Below are 22,062 nucleotides of genomic sequence, written 5' to 3'. Positions count from 1 at the left end.
AAATCTACCATTGTGGTCTATCTACGAGTAGAGTGTGATCCAGCCGAGCCCCTTACATATTAGTATGGCAATGCGTGGTTGGAGTATGCTGATGAGTAACCATCCCCCCAGTGTTTGTGATGTAGTTTAGTAGATGATATGTTGCTAAAATGCGTCTTTTGAAGGAACCAGACATCAGTATTGTGTCTAAGCAAAGATGTCTGAATGAGATATATCTTTCTGTGGTCGTTTAGACCTCAAATGTTCCAGGTAAGGAAAGTGTATGTTCTCATTTAAACATTTGGTGTGCAGTGTGTATGAATGTGATCAGGCCTGACCGTCCTGGTAGTCTGTTGTCAACCAATGTCATTGTTATAATGTAAATGGGTTATGAGTCATCTGTGTGGTTTGACCTGTAGAGCTACAATACATCTATATGACTAAGCAGGTTTTGGAGCTCGATGTTTCCACCCTACCATCACCAAATAAACTGTAATACCTTCCCCAACCCACCTGTCCGCTACCCACACCAAGCCGCCAATTAGGTTCTGAATTCGATCCCGCCCACCATCTGGTAAACATTGTAATTCCCCGATATAGAAAAAGGGGAAGCTCTCCTAGGGGGCATGAGGGCGCAGATGAACTGCCCTGCCTTAGTGGCAAGGTGGCCAAGTTCATCAGATAATAATGAAAGAGCCAGAGCAATTAAAACTCATACAAGCAAAATAGATGTCTATATACCCAGGACAGCTCTTCAGTTGAGCTGACTTGGAGTTGTTCGGTCCATGAAATCGTACAGTTAAGCTCAGTTCTCAGCTGTACAGTGCCTATTTTCTGAAATGTCAGTCATTATTGCTGAGCCCCACGCCCACGGGGATCACGAAGCATGAACTCAAGGGTGTGTTTCTGACCTCCAATGTGCTTAGCAAAGTTAAGGGCTGGTTTAACATCAGTTAAGAAGGGAGGGTGTCTGTTGTACGTGATTTTTAGTTTAGCTGGGTACAGAAGCGCATATGGTACCCTAGATTGCTGTCGGATGCACTTGACGGGTGCAAAGTCACGACAGGCAGCTTACACCGAGGGTATAAAGTCAGGGTAGAATGAAATGTTGTTGCTTGATGACATGTTACCACGCTGCCTGACCAGGCGTAGGATCGTGTCGCGGTCAACAATAATCAAGCAGGCTTGCCAGGAATGGCCTAGGTGTAGTGCCCACTGGAGCCTTGGGGCCCAGGGAGTGGTGGGCTCATTCTACAATAAACACTGTTAAGAGGCCAGGGCCAAAGAGTTCTCGAAACAGTGACTCCACAAATGTTTCAATTTGGATTTTGCGGTGGTTTCTGGGATATACATGATGCGGAGGTTGTTCCTTCTAGAATGGACTTCTAAATCTTTGTTTTTTGCTTTAATTATTTTCAGGACTTTTTCCATTTGCAACAGGTGCTTCTTAGATTCCACCTGGAAGTCATGAGCCTCAGAAGCACGATTTTCAAGTTGGTCTAGCCGTATCTCATGGATTCCACTTGTTGTTTCACCTGATCCAGCCGGGAGGTAAGTATATTGAGTTTGGAGTCAATTGTTTGGGGCTAGTTTTGACCTCCATCAGTATGGCGCAGAGATCGTCGCTTTGTCGTTCAGGTTCTTCCCTGGGGGTTGATACTGTCTTGGACTCAGCCCCTGTATCTGTTAACCATGTCAGCTTTTTGTTTTTTAAGGTGTGTTTGGTCTGTTTTGCCTAGTTTTTCCCCATGTTGTTGCTGTGCTGTGTTTTGGTGGCTTTCTCACCAATCCATTCTGTAACTCTGGGGGAGGGTATCAGCAGATGAGATTGGTTCTAGGCTAGCTGCTTCAACTGTTTCGTGCAGGCTGGCAACCCAGGCAGTCCCCCTCAGCCAGATCTGGAGCTTTGTGATTATTGAATTCTGGTGGCGTAGTAGTCAGTGCTATTTGGGCCATCCTTCCAGTGCCTGCTGCCCATCTGGCACAGTTGTGCTGATGCGCCTGCAGTTCAGGGTTCTGGGCTGTCTCTCATAATCCTACTAAAGGGCCCAATATTGCGTCTTCTGCCCCTAGTATTTTCCGACTCCTGATCCCTGCATAGGATCTGTGCCGGGCCGCTCTCAGAATAGCTGCGCAGATTGCCTATGTCCCAGCCTGTATGGCACTCCCTGCCCTCTGACGCAGGATTCAAGATATCTGCGCCAGTAGGGGCCCTGCAGTGGGAGCCAGCGGCGTCCGGGTCAGGCTTGGTCGCAACTGGGCCCAAGTTATGTTATGTTAAAAATTCTTATACCGCGCACGTTCACCGAAACGGTTTCTTGGCGCTCATAACAGATGCGGGAAGTAAGGGCAGAAGTTTACTCAAATGCTGATTTGAAAAGGAACGTCTTCAGTGTCCTGCGAAAACATTCATAGGAGGGGCAGTGGCGGAAGGGGGAAGGGAGGGAGTTCCAAAATGTGGGGGCTAAAAAAGAGAAACGAAGGCCACCATGTTTCTTGCGATGGATTTGAGGGATATGCAAGAGGTTATCAGCAGAAGAGCGTAGGTTTCGTGATGGTATGTACCACTTCAGGCTGGAAGAAATAAAGGCAGGAGCAAGATTGTAGAGGGCTTTAACTCCATGGCTGCTAAGGCAATTCCCCTCCTGTGCTGGGAATTCGCTATTTATATTGTTTTATGACGAGCTGGGCTCGTCATCAGTGTATGAGGAGGCTACACCATGACGAGCCCAGCTCGTCATGAGTGTGGAAGGGGTTAAAGATAGTGCATCCAAGTTTGAAAGTGCAACGTTTGGCCACTGGAAGCCAATGAAGGGTCCGTAGTAGCGGCGAGACGTGCTGGTGCTTAGGCTGGTGATATACCAAGCGAGCAGCCTGGTTTTGTATCAGCTGTAACCTCTGGAGCTGGTAGGCAGGGATCCCTGCGTATAAGATGTTGGCAAAGTCAACTCTGGAGATAACAAGAGCCAGGATGACTAGGATGAGTGCATCTCTGGTGAGGAATCTACAGATCTTGCGTATTCTGCGCAAATGGAAAAAGCAGGATGATGTTACCGCAGAGATCTGAGACTTCATGGATAGATCACCCGAGATGACTACACCGAGGCTTTTCACAGAGTTGACAGGGGGAGGGGGGATCCAAAGTGAGTGGGGCCAGAAACTATCGTTCCAAGGGTTGGCCGGCCCACCCACCAGCACAAGCTCAGTTTTTGTAGGATTTAATTTGAGCTGGCTGTGAGCCATCCAGTCAGAGATGTCTAACATGGTGGTTTGAAAACCAGTGTGGGAGGAGGGAGAGGAATCGATAGGGAAAATCAGCTGCAAATCGTCTGCATAGTTAAAAATTGTTGCAGAGGATTTGCGGAGAGAGACCATAAGGGGCTGCATATACAAGTTAAAGAGCAGAGGGGATAGAGCAGAGACCTGAGGGACTCCGCAGGAAAGAGAAGAGAAAGAAGCAGAGAAGGTAGAGAGATGTACAGCTTGAGAACGCCTGTCAAGGAAAGATCGGACCCAATCGAGGGCAACACCCTGAAAGCCGGCGTTAGTGACACGGTCGATCAGTATAGAGTGATCGACCGTGTCAAAAGCCGCCGACAGGTCTAGCAGGACGAGGGCTTGAGAGATGTTGTTGTCAGCACCAGTTCTTAGAGTGTCCATGACGGCAACAATGACCGCCTCAGTAGAGTGAAGGGGGCGGAAACCGGCCTGTTGGGGATCCAAAAAGGATGAGCTCTCAATAAAAGCGCTCAAACAGTGTGTGACATGGGTCTCCAAGATCTTTCCTAGATAAGGGAGGAGGGAAATGGGCCTGTAATTGCTAAGGACCAAAGGGTCTGCATTAGCTTTCTTTAAGATTGGTAGCACCACTGCCTGTTTGAGGGAGTCAGGAACTACTCCAGTGGCCAACAAGTTGTTAAGGAGCGCCAAGGCAGGGTCGGGGCAGGCCAAGAAGATTTCTTTAAGGATCTGGGAAGGGCAGCAGTCATTAGGGGAGCCGGAACTAACTTTATGCAGGAGTCTCTGGAACTCGGTAATTCCAGATGCTGCGAATTGTTGGGAGGTAAAGGAAATGAGAGAGAGGGTGAGGGCGGAGGAATATTGTTTTTGATAGTAATAATTTTATCCAGAAAGTAAGTGTTTAGTGCGTCACATAGAGCCTGAGTGGGCAGAGGGGGGAGGGTGACCCGGTCAGGAAGAGAGAGCTCGTTGACAATGGAGAATATATCTTTTGCCTTGGATGCAGACTCCATTATTTTGCGAGAAAAGTAGGTTGTTTTGGCCTCGAGAATAGAGGATTTATAGGTTTTTAGGCGGTTCACGAATTCAAGCTTGAGATGAGGATCATAATTGCGATGCCATCGGCGCTCGGCCTGGCGGAGAGCTAGTTTATCAAGTTTTAATTGATCAGTGAACCACCGCTGAGCGTCGTGAGGGCGAATAGATTTTATGGTTTTCAGTGGGTCTACAGAATTGCAAGCAGACAACAGCCATTGTTCAAGGATGGAGGCTTGAGGAGTGGCTGAGCCGGCGAGCAAAGGGACTGTGGATGCCAACATGGAGTGCAGTTCTGTCAGATTAGCTTTCTTCCAGTTACGGGCTAGAACGTTAGTTGTAGGAGGGGGACGGTAGGGAATAGATAGGTCAATAGAAAAAGAAATAAAATAATGATCTGACCAAGAACAGGGAGTCACTAAGGGGGGCGAAATGTCAAGGTTTGCTGTCCAGACCTGGTCCAGAATGTGACCCTTGCAGTGGGTAGGTGTCTTGATGAATTGACGGCAATTCATGCTTGAAAGAAGGTCTGAGAATTCTTCCGATAGACTGCTTTCCCGAGGGTCGGAGGGCCAATAATTAAAGTCACCAATAATGATAACTTTGGCGTTATTAATAATTAGTTGGGAAATAAGAGCGCCGACCTGTTGTGGGAAAGAGGGCATATAAGCAGGGGGTCTGTACATGAGGGCACAGATAAGGGAGGATCTGGTAGAACTGAGTTTGATTACAAGAGTTTGTGTATTAGGAATCACAGTGCAGGCTAAGGTGGAAAAAATATGTTCTGTACGGATGATGGCTGCGACTCCTCCACCAGCTTGTCCCCCTGGGCGGTTAGATTGTATAATGTAGTAGCCAGTGGGAATGGCGGTGAGGGTGTCGGGAACAGAATCATCAGTAAGCCAGGTTTCAGATAGAAGTAAGATATCCACGGCACTGTCATCTAACAGATGAAATATTTCCAGCTGATATTTCACCATAGACCGGGTATTAAGATACAAAACGGTCAAGGGAGGCGTCCTCAGGGATGGCGGGGACTGGGGCGATGATGAAGGTTTAGGGGAGATAGGGGAAGGATCAGGAATCAATGTAACAGGGGGAGTCAGAATGCCACAATCCTGAGCCGCCCTAGCGGCACGAGGTGATAGGGGCCCTGCATGCCGAAGAGCAAATAGGTCGGCAGACGAGTATGAAAAGGATTGGGCAGAGTAAGTGGCCGCTGGCCGCGATCGGCCGTGGACGGGCGCAGACGGGCTGGACTTAGGCTCGACTTCGGCGCGAAGTCGGCGCTCCCGCTGCGCTCCCGCTGCGCTCGTCCGCTGCGCTTCCGCCATGTTGCCATAATATGTAAATCCTAGGTGAGCCACTAGACTGCTAACCTGCGAAGTGTAGATGCAGGGCGGAAGTGGTAGTGGGAGCCCGGAAATGGCGCTCGAGAAGGCGGCCCTCCGCACAAACGGCACTATGCCGGGGCGGAACTGGGCCAAGAGCGAAATGAAGGCAGGTAAGAGGCACTCAGAGAAATGTGCAGTCTGTCACAGTAAATAATACAACACACAATATTTTTCTAACGATGTTTAAAAACCAGCTATTAATCAGCTATAAAATGAGCAGCATACATCAGCAGCCTCAGTCGCCGCGTCTGTCAATTGAATGAAGGCATTTACGGCTACATATAGGATTCCCCATCTGCAGCCACTAGACCGCTAACCTGTGTCTTTATATGAAGCGCCGCAGGGAGAGCTCACACATTGATTGCCTCAGAATTGCTTTGCTGTGGCATCCAAGCATAATCTCACCCGGGGCGGCCCTCCTCTCATCGCCCAGTGGTCCTGCCTGTTCTCAATTCAGGACAGCCTCAGGGTCCGGGTAACGGCCCTTCAGTGCCAGATAGTATAGAATAAATGATCTCAAAATGAGAATTAGCAATATTTATAGGGATATTAGAAACATAAAAAAGTACTATAAGAACCAGCATCATTTTTATAGAGTCAAGACGTCCCCACCATGAAAACATGGGCTTCCATCTGGATGTGGTAGTTCTCATGAGTGTCTGTAATTCCCTCAATTTTACAAACATGGAATCTTTAATGGAAGATTTAAACCACAGACCTAGATACTTGATTTTCCCCGCGGTCCAACAGAAACTAGAAGAAATATAATCTACGGTAAACAATTATTTGTTCAGTGAGGAGAATCTCACATTTGTCAACATTTAATTTGTAACCAGACATAGAAGCAAATAAATGTACTTCAGATAAGACAGCAGGCAAAGAAGTCTGTGGTTGTGATAAAAAGAGCAAAATTTCATCAGCATAAACAGGGACAAGGTCAGCGGAGCGGAGGCTTCTTTTGGGTGCATTGAAAGAGATTCTTTCATTGAGGTTTTTTGGGTCTGATGCTGTGGAGGGATTCGTAGGTGTGGGTGAGTAGTTTGAAAGTTAAGCTCTTCTCGACGGGGAGCCAGTGGAGGTCTCGCAGATGTTGGGTCATGTGCTCATGTCGTGGGGTGCCGTGGACTAGTCTGGCTGCAGTGTTCTGAATGGTCTGGAGATTGTGTAGCAGGGATTTGTTGATTCCAGCATAGAGGGTGTTTCGTAGTCCAGTCTGCTAGTTATGAATGCGTGGTGACGTCTTTCTGGCTTCGGGCGGGGGATCCATGTGAAGGTCTTGCGGAGGATGCGGAGGGAGTTGAAACAGGTGGAGCTGACGGCGTTGATCTGGCGCGACATGGTGAGGGAGGAGTCTAGAATTATGCCGAGGTTCCGGGCGTGGTCCGTCGGGGTGGGTGGGTTTCCTTGGGGGAGTGCCACCAGGAGTAGTCCCAAGTGGTGGGGGAGAGTCCAAGGACGAGGACTTCTGTCTTTTCTGAGTTGAACTTTAGGCAGCTGTTGCTCATCCAGGCTGCTATGTCTTTCATCCCTTCCTGGAAGCTGAGTCTGATTTATTTGGGGTTCTTTGTAAGGGAGAGGGTGCGCTGGGTGTTGTCGGCGCAGGATACTAATCTAAGCCCATGCTGTCTGACAATGGCGGCTAGGGCGGCCATGTAGATTTTGAAGAGCGTGGGGCTGAGTGATGATACTTGAGATATTCTGCAGTTGACCTCTGTGGGTTGGGAGAGGAAGGGTGGGAGTCTGATCCTTTGAGCTCTGTCTGTGAGGAAGAAGGGGGTCCAGTCGAGGGTGGTTCCCCGTGTACTGGCGTCGTAGAGTCTGACTGCCAGAGTGTGGTGGGAGACGGTGTCGAAGGCTGCCGAGAGGTCTAGCAGAAAGAGGGCCGCGGTGTGGCCCTGGTTGAGTAGCACGCGGATGTCGTCGGTAGTGGAGAGCAGGGCTGTCTCGTGATGTGGTTGCTGTGGAATCCGGACAGGGAGGGGTCGAGGATGACGTTCTCTTCAATGAAGGTGATCAGTTGGGCGTTGGCGATTTCTCAGTGATTTTGGCTGCAAAGGGAATGAGAGAGATGGGTTGGTAGTTTTTCAGGTCTGTGGGTCAGCCGTGGGTTTCTTGAGGAAGGGCTTGTCCTCAGCCCGCTTCCAGTCATCGGGCAGATGCCAGATTAGAAGGTGGCGCTGATGGTGCAGCGTAGTTCAGGCGCAATGGTGGCAGCAGCTCAGTGGAAGATGTGGGGCGGGCACGTGTTCGCGGGGACCTCTGAATGGGTGCTTTTCATGGCCTTGCACTGATTCACAAAACTGAAATTAGTGCCTATTGCTCAGTAGTCCACTCCCCCGATTGCGAGGCCTTTCACTATAAAATCTCGTTCCAGGGACAAGACTCTTTTATTGGTCTTCTAATTTATTGCCACCTGGCTCAAGAAATAACTTTTCGGAAAATATAAGCCCACTTTTAGAATTTAGTCTCCAACACAAATGTTTTATGGTTCTGGGTGGCTGGAATTTTCACTTGGAAATGTTAGAGGACAAAGGCATGAAGGAGCTCTTGGAGTTGATGTCTGAGTTGGGTCTTACTCAGCTCATCCAAGAACCTAAGCATCTAGAAGGACATACTCTAGATGGTCTTTTCTCCAATAATCCTGCTCTTCATAATATTTATACTCTTCCACAAACATGGTCTGGCCATCATGCTATCCATTTTAGATACAAGTCTCCTCAACATGATTATAGGAGTAGGGCTCTTAACAGTACCGCTGGTAGATCTTTGCATTGCATTGATCCTCAGGTACTGGTAGATCATTTAGCCCAAACTCAGTCGGACCTGGAGTTAAATGCAGAATCTTCAGCTATAAAGTATACATCATGGCTGGATTCCAACTGCCTTACCCTTGCCCCTACTGGGACCACTAATAAAAATAGGAACATGCCTTCAGCCCCTTGGTTTTCTGAAGCCTTAAGATTGGATAAACAGGCTTGCAGAAGACAAGAAAGAGCATGGAGACAACACTATGAAGCTCCAGAAAAAGTCAAATATAAAGCTCTGCTCACAGACTTTAAAAAAAAGTTATCTGCAAAAAGAGCCAATAATATACATCTCTAATGGAAAAAGCAGGTCACTCAAGCAAGGAACTTTTTCAAACAATTAAACATTTGACGTTAAGTATAAACGAGTACTCCGCCAATCACAGCCAAGAATTCTGTGATACTCTTGCTCATACTTTTATATCCAAGGTGGACCAAATTTTTATCAATTTGCTTCCTCTAAATTACGTGAGAAGATAGGGCAGCAAGACACAGCCAACACTTTCTTTCTCAATTTCACCCCTACCTCAGAAACTCAAATAGTTACATCTATTTCCATGGCCAAATCAGGATCACTGGAAGACCCCTGCCCCCTAGAATTTTAAAAAGTATTGGTCATTTTATAGGACCCTACTTGTCCAGACTGTTTAACCAAATGGTGGCACAAGGGTCCTTCCCTTCTGTTTGGAAACAGACCTGTATTCTCCCTTTACTGAAAAAAGCAAACCTCAATGCAATTGATCCTACCAATTATCGACCTATTGCTAAAATTCTTTTACCTGCAAAGATAATAGAGAAAATTATAAATAAAGAACTCTCTACTTTTATCACTGATACCGAGGTCCTGGACCATATTCAGTTTGGTTTTAGAACCAATCACCGCACGGCTCTGATAAAAACTACAGAAGAAATTCGATCGTCTCTAGATAGTGGTTGGTCAGCAGTTCTCAAACTGCTAGACCTATCCGCTGCATTTGACACGGTAGACCGCAATCTTCTGGTGGAACGTTTAAAAACTATAGGAATTGGAGGAGCTGCTTTTTCTCTTCTGGCCTCTTTTTTGTCAGATAGAACTCAATCTGTTTGTTTGGGCAATTTTAAATCAGCACCGTTTACACTGCCTTGTGGGGTCCCGCAGGGCTCTTCGTTGAGCCCCACGCTTTTTAATATTTATGAAGCGGAATTGGCCCCGTTAATCAGAAGCTTCAATCTGATTCCTACCTCCTATGCGGATAATACCCAACTGGTTATTTTGACAGTGGACAAGGATATCAATTATTCCACTAAGCTCCATGACTGTATGACTAAACATAGTACATGGATGAGTGATCACTGCTCGAAATTAAATTCTCCCAAGACAGAAGTGATCATGTTGGGAATCTCTTTTCTCCCTGGTCCCCGGAGTGTTGGCCGGATAACCTCAGCCCCCTTCCTACACCTGTGATCAAAGCCAAAAACCTGGGCGTTATTATAGATGATAAGTTGAGTCTTAAACCTCAAGTATCTAAAGTGGTGTCCTCGGCATATTTTATGCTAAAACATTTGAGGAAAATATGTCCTTTTATTCCTCTAAAATCTAGAAAGACGGTGGTGACTTTGCTGGTCATACCCAAAGACTATTGCAATGGCCTATAGATCAATATTCAATCTACTCTGCTCATAAAGCTACAAACAGTACAAAACGCTGCTGCAAGACTTGTACTGGACATACCTAAACACCAGTCGGTTGAATAGGGATTCAGGACCTTCATTGGTTGCCAGTTGCCAAAAGCGTAACATGTAAAGCCTTGTGCATAGCTCACAAAGCCCTCCATAAAGACGGCCCTAAATTCTTATTGGATCTTTTTAAATGGTATATCCCAAACAGATCCTTGAGATCTGAAAACACACACCTGATGCCGACAGCCAGAATAGGAAAGGTGAATTGGGGAGGTAGGAGCCTCAGCTGTAACACTTCAAAGGAATGGAACTCTCTCCCACGATACTTGAGGGGAATTCCTACGCTCCTGGAGTTTAGAAAGCAATTGAAGACATGGCTCTTCTAGTACTATTGGTCTGAAGCATAGTAAGGAGTACCGGAAGCGCCAAGACACCTACACGCCCTATACAAATTGATAATAACATAACATAATAATAACATGGTCATGGTGGTGTCTTCGGTGGTGATCGGTGTCCAGGTGATGATGGTGGGCAGGCTGTCATTGATGTCTTCTGTCAAAAGCAAGATCCATTTGGGCTCCTTTAAAGCATACAGGTACACAATACTATCACGCATACACACTACAATCATACATGCACTGTTCAAATCATCAACACCAAATAGAAACCAAAAGAATAATATAAAGAATGTAATATATTTATTATTTATGATCTTTATCGGATTCAAAAATATATAAAGAGATTTTGTTTAAAAAGTGAGTTTAAAAAACATATACATCATCAATATACTTCAAATAATCATATTGATTAAAATATATCTTGAAAACAACCTGGGAAAATAAGACAAATATAAGAGACATCAGAAACTTAATAGATCAAATGAGCACTCCAAGTCTTTATACACTAAAGCTGATGACCCTGGTTCATCACTTTATCACATTTTTTCTCCTAATCGAACCCGGTTAGTGATTGGGTGCCCAATCAACACAAAGCGACATGTTTCAGTGGTATGGTGTGATTCACCACCTTCTTCAGGTTTATGTATACACAATTCAGTGTCTCCCAACACAATCTTCGTTAATTCTTCTTTAGTTGATGTAGATAGGTGAAGAAATAATGGGGCATATTATCAAGGGGGTTTATCTCCGCTTTGTTGGCTTTAAAAGCCAAGAAAGCGGAGATAAAATTATCTCCCTATTACCTAGCTGTCGCTAACACCAGTTAGCGACAGCTAGTAGGAGATAGCGACCATCTTGGGCCCCACTTTGCACGTCAGTGATATTTATCACTAATGACATGCAAAGTGGGCGTGCCAAGATGTTAGCGACTGAAAACAGTCGCTAACATCGCTATCTCCTATTACCAACTTTTGGAGATATTTGCGCAAAACGAGAATATCTCCAAAAGCTAGCACCTGCCCTGAGCAGTTCTTAGCCATGTTGTCCAATGGGAGGTGGATAACATGGCTAAGAGCATTAGCTCGGTAATGCATGAATATCGCTGACTTTTCATCGATATTCATGCATTGCGGCGATTTTTATCGCATTTGCGATAAACCTTGGTAATACCAAGGTTTATTTGCAGTAAAAATCACCGCAGCTCAGCGGTAAATTTTTGTCTCTAACCAAGCAATAGCGATAATTATCGCTATTGCTTGGTAATATGCCCCTTTGTGAGTAAAAACGGGTGAAACTTCACTAGTGCCCTTCAATAAAATTCAGCAGTGCGTTGCCACTGGAGCTAAGGCGGTAAATTCCTTATTTTATATATGCTCCTCAAGAACCTTAGCACCGCTCTTCCAAGCGTGGGGGATTCCGGCTTGAAATGCCGGTACTTAAGAAGTCTCCTGGCGTGCTCCAACGTCCTCAGATTCGTTCGATAAAATCATTGATGTCTGTCTGGCTGCTTGCTTGTGTAATTTTGTGTTCGTTTTCTTTGCGGCTCCAGCATAGATGATATGGAAAGTTTCTCGATAATACAAACGCCCTAGTGAGTTCAATGCAGTATGGCGATTAGAGCAGTGACAGGACTCAGCATAAAGAAGTTGACGTTGTTGGGCCCTATGTTAAGGTGTCGGTTAAAACGCAGGATTCCCAGCAAGTGTAAGTCTTTGTCAAATGTTCTAGTATTCTCAGCAGTCTTCAAGGCACTGTGTTTGCATGCAAACGGGTGTGACGGAAAGCTGACGTAGCAAACGACTCTAGGATTTGAAGCAAAGCCAATCAACGGAAATAGCGTGGTCTGTTTTCTTTTTATTTGCAGTTTTATATAGCGCAAACTCGACCCAAGGGTGATACAGCTCTTTACATGAGCACCATTTACATTAAAGACGGACGCATTCATTTTTAGGCAAGGGGAGATTACGTGATTTGCCCAGAATCACACGATGTTTGAGCCTCCCCCCAGACTCGAACCTTGGGGCATATTAGCAAGAAGCTCGTTAAAATTATCGCCATTTTAATGACAGGAAACTTCCGCTAAAACGGCGAAAATTGGCTTGATAATATCCGTTATAGAATTCCATTAGAAGCCCAGGTTAGATGTGCAGGACATCTAACCTGGGCTTCTAATGGAGTTCTATAACGCATATTAGCAAGCCGATTATCGCCGTTTTAGTGGCAGTTTTCTTCTGCTAAAGTGGCGATCATTTTAACGATGTTCTTGCTAATATGACCCCTGGTTTTCCATCTTCAAGGTCGGCACTCTAGCGTTAAGCACGAACAGACCAGGCATCAAACCAGGCATGAACAATGACCAAGTGGAATATTGCGTAATATTCCTCTGTTTAACATGTAATTCCAGTAACTTAAATGATATATCCTTTGTTGGTTATAATGACATAGACATCTGTAGTCGATGGAGTACATTGAGTACAAATTCCACACAAGACACTGCTGTCTCATCCTTGCACCATAGTGCAATGCTTGCAATCGCACTAAATTAGCATTTTTTGTCTAGGTGTCGCAGATGACATCATCAGCATGAGACTGTAGATTTGGCACCTGCCAATTTTCCTTTATTGACGCAACGCAGCTCTGAAATTTTTCTTTCTGTGTTGCATTGCATGACATATGGGCAGTGTCCGGTGCAGTTGGCCTATCCAAGACCCTGTTTTCTGTGTCTAGTTCGGACACAGTTCCACTGCAGGCCAGTTATGGCTAAGCTGCTCTCTAAGCCTTAGTAAGTATTTTCAAAGGAGAGAGATGTAGTAATAGGCATCCTCATGTTGCTCCCTTGGAGGTGAATCATGTGCCTAGTTGCATGACCCCTAGTGCCACATGTTACATTTAACTGTATCCCTATGTCCCTCATTTTGCAATAGAAACCTAGGAGTAATAAGGGTTTACATTCCTCCTTTTCTCCCAGTGCTAAGACCCCGCCCACTGAATACAGGCCCAGGAGAAGGTCCCCACCACTTCCGGCTAGCCGATTTGAGGAGATTGACCATATATTGGTGATTTAAAGTCTATCAGAAAGAGCTGGTGTGAAAATTGGTGCGGCTGTTTGAAAGAGCGTGGGCATGTGTGTGAATGGTGACAGGTGTGCATATTAGATATATGACTGTTTGAACCAGGCTTTCCCATGTCAGTCTTGCAACACTAGCCTTTAAAATATAATGGCCCAGTTCAGTAACTCATTGTGTCTGCTGGTCCCCTCTCACACACTTGGGGCCTCATTTACAATGATTTGGCTTAGGGCAGTACCACAAGTCTTTTTGCTGCACTGCCCTCGCCAAATCGAAAAGGCAGGAATGCACCATGTTTGCGAGATACGGTGCACTGCTGTCCATTCAACCAGCACCGGCGTAACATTTCGTGCCTAGCGCCAACGCAAGACCCCTTTCCACCACGGTGCAGCTGTTTCTGCTTTGTTGGCAGGATTGCTTGTGTGCAGGAAGGGACACTTCCCAACACAAAACCAATCCATGAAGTTATTTTTCTCTTTCCTCTTTCTGATGAAAAAATGAGGAGAAATAATGATATTTCTCCTTGTTACACCTGCCCTGAGAAGGTGTACATTTTCACGCCGTGCCAGGTTTAACAGATCCTTGTAAATCTGGTAATGCGGCAAAACCCACGGGTGTGGGGTGGAAACTCCCACGGCAACGCCCATAGAACGCCTCCCCGATGCAGTGTAAGGTAACGCAGTGACTTGCCGTGAATTGCCTTACACCATATCCACGAGTCCATAAAAAATCCGAGCAAAGTGGCTAAGGCGGGCTCATTGATATGGTTCTGCACTCTGTGCTACCAGAGGATCATAAAAAGGGACGGACCGGTGGTGCAAGTGTAAATAAACCCCTTGGTGCCTTCTGCTCTAGCTCTTTGGATTTGGCAACTTGTGGCTCTCAGAAGCCACGGAAATCCTGACTCAAAAGAAACAGAGGACTTTGTTCTCCTTACCCAATGCATCCTGATCACTTTGAAGTACTAACAAAGACTCAAAACAAACAAGAATCCATTGAATGCAGTACACCGATGACCTAGTTCTTCTGGACCACACAAAAACACAAGAACAGTCCTCCAAAAAGCTCTCAATGCCCTAACTGAATACAACACCAAAAACATGCTAACAGCTAACACAAGCAAATCTAAAACTGTGATCTTCAGAAGCTATCCAAAGAAAAAGCTCATCAAGTTGCGCTTGGGCACTGGCTGGCCTTCGCTCTATCTACAAAAACTGTGGTTGAAAGGAAAGATGGGCACGCACTCCCTTTGCCAGCTGCATGCAACTCTAGACAGCTCAACAACTACGGCTATCCGAAGGGTGTTGCGGGCCAAATGCTACCATTACTTAACTACACGCAACAGGAATTTCCAGGAATGCTTGTGGCGGACCTGGAGAAAATTCAATGCGCTTCGTATAAAAAATATGTTGCTTCCCCGCATCCACAAGAAACACCTTGATCCGCTTTGAGTTCGAGCTCATCCAACAAATATTAGAAGAGCTAGCCACCTTAGCAAAATACTACCACCTGGCAACCATGGCTCCAGCTAGCTCCATGAAGGCCGTCATAAAAACCATTTTCACAAAACCAAACAATCCCTGGTCCGTTAAACTTTCAGCAGCAAAGGAGCTATGGCAGCTAGCCAGTGAGAACTAGGACCCGAGTATAATCGACTATGCCGCCATCAAATTAGCTTAATTTATTAAAAGCAACTGCGTTTCTGCTTTCGCTGTCTGGATATGGAATCCCTTGTTGCCAGAGACTTCCACGAAACTCTGTGCCTTCCATAAATATTACAAACATCAAAGCGCCTCCTCGCGCAGGCAGTGTATTATATCAGATCTTAGCCACAAAACTACATCCGCTTCCCATAAAAGAACTATATCCAACCTGGAAAGCACTTACAGATATCACAGAGCGTTGTCTATGCAACCATAGAAGGGAGTCCTTGGCACATATACTCTTAAATTGCCCAGCTCTGCAGAAAGCCTGCCTAATCTACCTCGGACCCACACTCCTCTTACTGAGCACCCGCAAAGCAAAGGATACCATCTGACAGCTCTGCACCTTGGATACAATGAAGAATGTCGCCAATTCTGGTAAATTCATTTACCAAACACGTTAACTCTTGAAATAAAAATGGCACTCAGAGAAAGTGAACAATAGTTTTATGTGCTCCACTATAACAGAACCCCACTCCACAAGGACCACTTTTCCTCAGGGACTCAACAAATCAACTATAGTGATATTTTATCCTTATTTGCTAACCACACTTTTAGCATCTGCTGTGCTCACACCCTCCCGCTGCGACGATTTTAAAGTTTGATTTTGTTTTAATTCATGACATATGTTTTTTAACTTAATATTGTAATGATTTTAAGTAACCATATACTAAACGTATTCATTCATTCATACTAACAAAGACTGTGCAAAGCAAGACAGACTAGAGGCTTCGTCAGAGACCAGGTATAGCCAGCGAAATCCAAAGACCTGGAATCCACCTCGTGAGGAGGGATCTCCTTCTCACATGGATGTTGCTATGCTCCCAGAAGCCGTGTGCAATTTGTGGAAACAGCTATATGGGTCTGGCAGCAGCTCCTGCTGCCTAAAACCATTTCCATCACCCACACCCATGCCTGTTTTTAGCGCTCTTTCAGTTCTAGGCTTTGTAAGCAAATGTATAAGGTAATCATTTTTTATTTAGGCAAATTAGGATTACCCTGAATCTCCATGGTACGAGTCAGCACTGCTTGTGAGCCCCTCACTTTCAAACAGCTGTCCCCTAAGTGAGGAAAAATAGACCTAAAAACTTTTATGAAGGGGTTCTCTAAACTTTCTTTGAATATATAAATATATTCAGAAGCACCCCAGAATCAACTTTATTAATGATACCAGCTAGAACATTTATGTGATCAAGCGTGCCATCTATGCGACCATGTTAGAGGCTTTCATTTGAACCCTTAAGCATAAAGGGGCATATTACCAACAGTTAGCGATATTTATTGCTAATTGAGCTTAGCGTTAGTTTTTTTAACGCCGCGCTTCGCCCAATATTATCGCTGGGATAACGTCCTATTACCAACGTTTATCTCAAAAGCGATAATATTGCAGGCATTAGCGTGAATATCGCTGGAAAACCAGCGGTGTTCACGCATTAGCGTGCAAATGCTGTTAGCCATGTTATCCACCTCCCATTGGATAACATGGCTAAGAACTGGTATTTGCAGGCGTTAGCATTAGGTGATATTCGCGCTTAGCGCAAATATTTCCATCGCTTCGCCTTTCTTGGTAATAGGCGATAGCGTTGTTAGCGACTGCTGTCAGTCGGTATCGGGTTGGGTACGCCCACTTTGCATGTCATTAGCGATAAATATCACTGACATGCAAAGCGGGCCCCAAACCGCTCGCTACCGCCTACAAGCTGCCGCTAACTGGTGTTAGCGACAGCTTGGTAATAGGGCAATGGAATTATCGTCGCTTAGCGGCCGAAAACGGCCGCTAAAGGGGCGATAATTAAATATCGCCACCCTTGGTAATATGCCCCAAAGTTCCTGTACCTGGTCACATATATTATGCACGTGGACAGCCAGTGACCCTCATCACCCTGCTGCTGATATCTGCCCATGGACTGTCAGTGAAGGGCAGTGCTCCTTCTGCTCAGAGCGGAGATGGTCACCATCACAGATGATCTAACTCATGCTACATCTGCAGAATAATAATGTGCCAGTCATCAAGAGCACGTTTTTCTGAAATCCTCAATGAATAGGAATAAGGATGACCCTGTGTTCAAGTAGGAATGGGGAGAAGGCGCAGTCTCTCTGCAGAGAGTCTGAGGATCAGCTGGAGGGTAGGAGGTGCATAGTCACATGTTTTCCATGGGATTTCTGCCAAGCATTAGCACCTACCACAGGGATCCCCCTCCACCCGCTCACAAACCCACCACTAAGAATATTTTCCAAGGTGGATTGAGTCCATGTTGGGATCTTACCTGTTTTCCTCCTCCTCCCGTATAAATATCAGCGCGCCAACGACTGAGACGATGAGAAGAAAGATGGCTGCCAGGGAGCATCCGAAGATCATGATCATGTGCCGGTTGTTCCCTGAGGACCTGCCGAGCATAGGGTATTAAAATTAACAGAACCTATGTAACAACTGTGTCTATATGGCCTTCAAAGGGAGCAATCTACCCAAGGTAAAGACTAAAATGTATAGAATTGTACAGAGAGCATCAGGCATATAAGTGGAGCAATAAAATAGGAATGGAGAAATGATTGTATAGTAGTGAAGTGGCCACACATTATTTCCTTGGGTCAATGTTGAAATTATCTTAAAAAAAGAGAAATATGAATAAAGAAAACATATTAAAATGAATTAATGCAACTTCTGCATATGCTAAGTCTTGCTGTATCCTTTCTAACTCCTTCGATTAACGTTAATTTCCCCTTAAGGTCTACCATTTCTACTGAGTCTGGATCTCTACTGTAGTCCTGCGCAAGCCCTCTAGGGACATCCTTTCTATAATGTGGTGTGTTAGTCATAGAATCATTTATCCAGCTTCCACCCACACCTAAACCTGAAGTAAAAAACGTGCAATAATGAATATCCGCCTGGCAGGAGTACCTGAACGGACAGAGCGCACAGAGGCAGAGTGCTTCATAGACGGCCTAGTGCATCATATGGTGAAACCTGAGGATTTATGCACCCAATTTGTGGTTGTATCAGCCGACCGAGGCCCTGGGACCCTGCTGAAGCCAGGTACCAGGCCGAGACTACTCTTGGCCTGCATCCTGAACTACCAGGACCGTGACACAATCCTGCCGACAGAGTCCCATACACATCGACAACCACACAATTATGATCTTTCTGGAATACACACAGGAAGTCCAGGCAAGGCATAGATCCTTGAATAAGGTGGGGAGGGAGCTTTGGGGATCCAACCTGCTGTACATGATGATCTTTCTGGTGTGCTTGTAAATACTGGTAGAAGGGCACTCCTGGTTCTTCAACGCCCAAGAGGAGTCTTGGGTGTAGCTTGAATACTGGACACCAGTGGAGACAGTACCATGGGGTAGATGCCGCACATCGCCACTGAGACAAGATACTGAGGAGCGAAGAGCAGAAGATGGAGGAGGGCAACAACCAGAGCTGAGTGACCACGCGGGCAGTGACTCACTGTTTTCCTGAATGGACACTGAGACATGGATGCTGTGGGACTATCTGCTGTGTGACAGATGGCGGTGCCGGCAGAGGCACAGTAGGCATGGAGAGCACAAATTCTATCATCTTAACATCACTCCTTCCCTTGGAAATGGAGGGTGACTGGAAAGTTCAAGCCAAGGGCTAGTATTGTGGAATAGGGATGCAAAAGGCACCTCAAGCATTGGGGATGGTGGTAGTTTTAAACCAGCAGGTTGAGGATGGGAGGGGTTATTTGGTTGGGACAAGGGCACACAGAACATGGCGGGGCTCACACACACATGCAGACCAGGGAGACCCATAGTGATTTCTTTAACATCTTCTACTCATGACTGCTCAGAGATGGGCTGACACCCACAGAGGTGGTTTAACTGTACTGTCCTGGAATGTCAACGGTCTTGGTCAAAAGTTGAAGAAGAGGGTGGTATCCAAATACATCTATCGGCAGAACCCTGAGTTAGTTCTGCTACAAGGGACACAATTAGTGGGGAACAACTGTGGGTTCTCAAGGAAAGGTCGGTACATATTTCTTGCACACTTTGGGACCACAACAGGATTGGGGGGGGGCAGTATCCTGGCAGGTAGGTCTCAACCATTCCTTGTCGCGTAAACATGGACAGATCCAGGAGGCTGCTTCACGATGGTCAGTGGCATATTTGAATGGGGACTACTGAGAGTGGCCTTTTAGTACTTCCTACCGGGATTACAGTCTATACTTCTGGAAAAGCTGGGGGACTGAATTATCCACCTTCCTCTGACAGCTACATTAATAGTCGGGGATTTCAATCTTACCTTGTGGAGCAACAGGGACAGTGATATCCGGGGTGCAAGGGCTTTGGAAGTTGACACCCACTTACGTACCAGTACAGGGTAGTGGGGTTGGTTGACCTCTCGTGGGAGACAAACCTCACATGCAGGCAATACTCTATTCATCAGCGTGGCTTGGTCTATGTCCCACATAGAGTACCTCTTTGTGCCAGGACCCCAGAAGTCTAAGTTTTGAGGCACACACCATCTGGTGTGAGAGGGTCTCATATCATTCCCTTCTGGTTACGCAGTAACTAGCCCTGGCACGCCGAGACTCACAGAGCTGGAGACAGGACTCATGGGAGATGACAGACTGGCATTCCAAAAAGGTAATGAGGACAGCAACAGCAACAGCAAAACACACACTCAGTGCAATCCAAAATCATTATCTGGCAGTGATTCGGGGACACCTCATTTTGCACATTGTTAGCAAAAAGAAAAAGAGTATTAAAGGGAAGTCCTGACCCAGGAGGAAAACCTATGCTGGTGGGAGGCAGAGAGCCTGGAAAGTCCTGCTTTAGACCTCATGCATACATTCGTCCTCGCCAGGGACAAATACAGAAGGTTGGCGGAGCGGGAAGGTAGGGCTCAATACAAGGCCAAGCAGTACAAGCTTTATAAGGTGGGGAACAGGGCGGGCAAGTCATTGGCCTGGCTGGTGCACAGAGAAGTGGGTAGGTCATGGGTACCTGGGGTGGTAAACAGGAAGGGAGGCACGGCCAAAATGGCAGCAAATATAGTGCAGGTGTTTGAGTCTAGCGCAGGGATGGAGAGGTAACAGTGTCTTCGGTTCTTCACTGAGATTCCAACTCCTTCACTCAACATGGACAATAGAGAGTTGGACACAGCAGTTGAGAAGATTGGGGAGGCAATTAGCTAGCTGTAGGAAGGGAAGATACCTGGCCCCAACGGGTTCCCATCCGATTTCCATAAATGGCTCAGGGGTAAGCTGACGAACTCCCTCAGGAAAATGTTTTATAAAATGAAAAAGGAGGGATCTCCACCGAGAAATCTCTGAACAACGAAAATCCTGATGATACACAAGGAGGATAAGCCATTAGGCCAATGTGCCTGCTATAGGCCCATTGCTCTATTGAACCTAGAGGTGAAGATCTTAACCAAGGTGTTGGTAAATCGCCTACTCAGGGTTGTCGATAAACTAATAAACCTGGGCTAGTCCAGGTTTATGGCCCATAGCTCCACGAGACACAACCTGAGAAGGCTTTTTTGGAAACCTGGCCAAACAGGGGGGCGTTAGGGAGTCAGCAGTCCTGCTGGCGTTGAATGCTAAAAAGGCATTTGATTAGTTGGAATGGGATTACCTCCTGGTGGTGTTGATGAGCACGGGGTGTGGGCCGGAATATCCGGTCTGGGTCCAGCTCCTCTACACCAACCCGTGGGTTTGGATCAATGGGGAGATGTCCTGAGAGTCTGACATCAGCAGTGAGATGAGGCAGGGGTGCCCTCTTACGCACTGGTGATGGAGCCTCTGGCCAACTAGGTGAGGGTGGATGCCCAAATTAAGGGATTACGTTGGACCCCAGACTGGGAAAGTGTGATCTCACAGCGATATTTTGCTTTACTGAACCGGACCAGTCTATACACCATATCCTAGAAATCCTGGCTATCTTTGGAGACTACCTGAGTGTTCACACTAACTGGTCAAAATCGGTGGTGTTCCTGCTTGCACCTGGGCAGTACCCGGGGTGTGCCCGCTGCTCTGGGTACTGGAGGGCTTTAAATTCCTTGGCACATACATAACATTAGATTGGGCAGACTTCCACATGTGTGATTTGGACCGTATCCTCCAGAATTACAAGACGCATGTAAAGCACTGGCAGAGGCTCCTGCTCTCGCTGATTGGAGGAGCTATCTTGTTTAAAATGATTACTCCACACAAGTATCTTTACATGCCCCCAAACACTCCACACGCGGTGCCATAGCTGTTTTTCAAAGAGGTGGCTGCCACAATCAGGCTGCTCCTATGGGACTGGGACGGAGGGGGTGGGGGTTCCGGATTCTCGTATAGCTTTGTCAACTATTAATAGGGGCCCCTACGAGGCAGGAATCTCCCTCCTCAACATGTTACTGTATTACTGGGCAACGCAGTTGCAGGTTATGCATGGATGGGCCTTCGAATCCCAACAAGAACCGGCGCTACAGGTGAAGAACTATCTCATGGGACTGGGGGGATACGCGCGGCACTGTAATACCAGCAGCACCGGTGAAGCATGGCCATCGATCAACCCCACACAGCTAGTGATTGGGATCTGATGGAAGGCTACTAGGATGCTGGGATGAATGGAAAAACGGACACTGGAGATGCCCCTATGGGAATACAGGATACTATCAGCAGCTAGAGGGATAGCGACAATGGTACAATGATAGGAATCTCATGGTTGGGGGATGTGAGGTGAAGTGTAGGGTTCCTCGAGTTTGAGGATCTCCAGACCCAATAGGAGCTAACAGACATACAACTCTATCGGTACCTACTGCTGAA

The 22,062-nt window shown here is 46.4% G+C and overlaps 1 protein-coding gene and 1 long non-coding RNA gene across 2 annotated transcripts in view; one reads left to right on the top strand and one right to left on the bottom strand.

The window, feature by feature from the left end:
- LOC147712883 (uncharacterized) overlaps positions 1 to 22,062 on the top strand; it is a 190,239-nt gene that overhangs the window by 119,985 nt on the left and 48,192 nt on the right. The window contains exon 3 of the long non-coding RNA XR_015296030.1: positions 1,399 to 1,530. This is a non-coding gene — a long non-coding RNA (uncharacterized LOC147712883). The remainder of the gene's footprint in view (positions 1 to 1,398; positions 1,531 to 22,062) is intronic.
- The window catches only part of LOC147712884 (trem-like transcript 1 protein), a 104,413-nt gene that overhangs the window by 42,612 nt on the left and 39,739 nt on the right, over positions 1 to 22,062 (bottom strand). The window contains 2 exon segments of the mRNA XM_086923544.1: positions 17,548 to 17,563; positions 17,565 to 17,667. Of these exon segments, the coding sequence (XP_086779670.1) occupies positions 17,548 to 17,563; positions 17,565 to 17,667 (119 nt within the window).

This window comes from Lissotriton vulgaris, chromosome 5 (assembly GCF_964263255.1).
Source record: "Lissotriton vulgaris chromosome 5, aLisVul1.2, whole genome shotgun sequence".
Taxonomy (NCBI): Eukaryota; Metazoa; Chordata; class Amphibia; order Caudata; family Salamandridae; genus Lissotriton; species Lissotriton vulgaris.
Note: the sequence above shows the minus strand (reverse complement) of the source record. Positions and strands in the feature narration are given on the sequence as shown.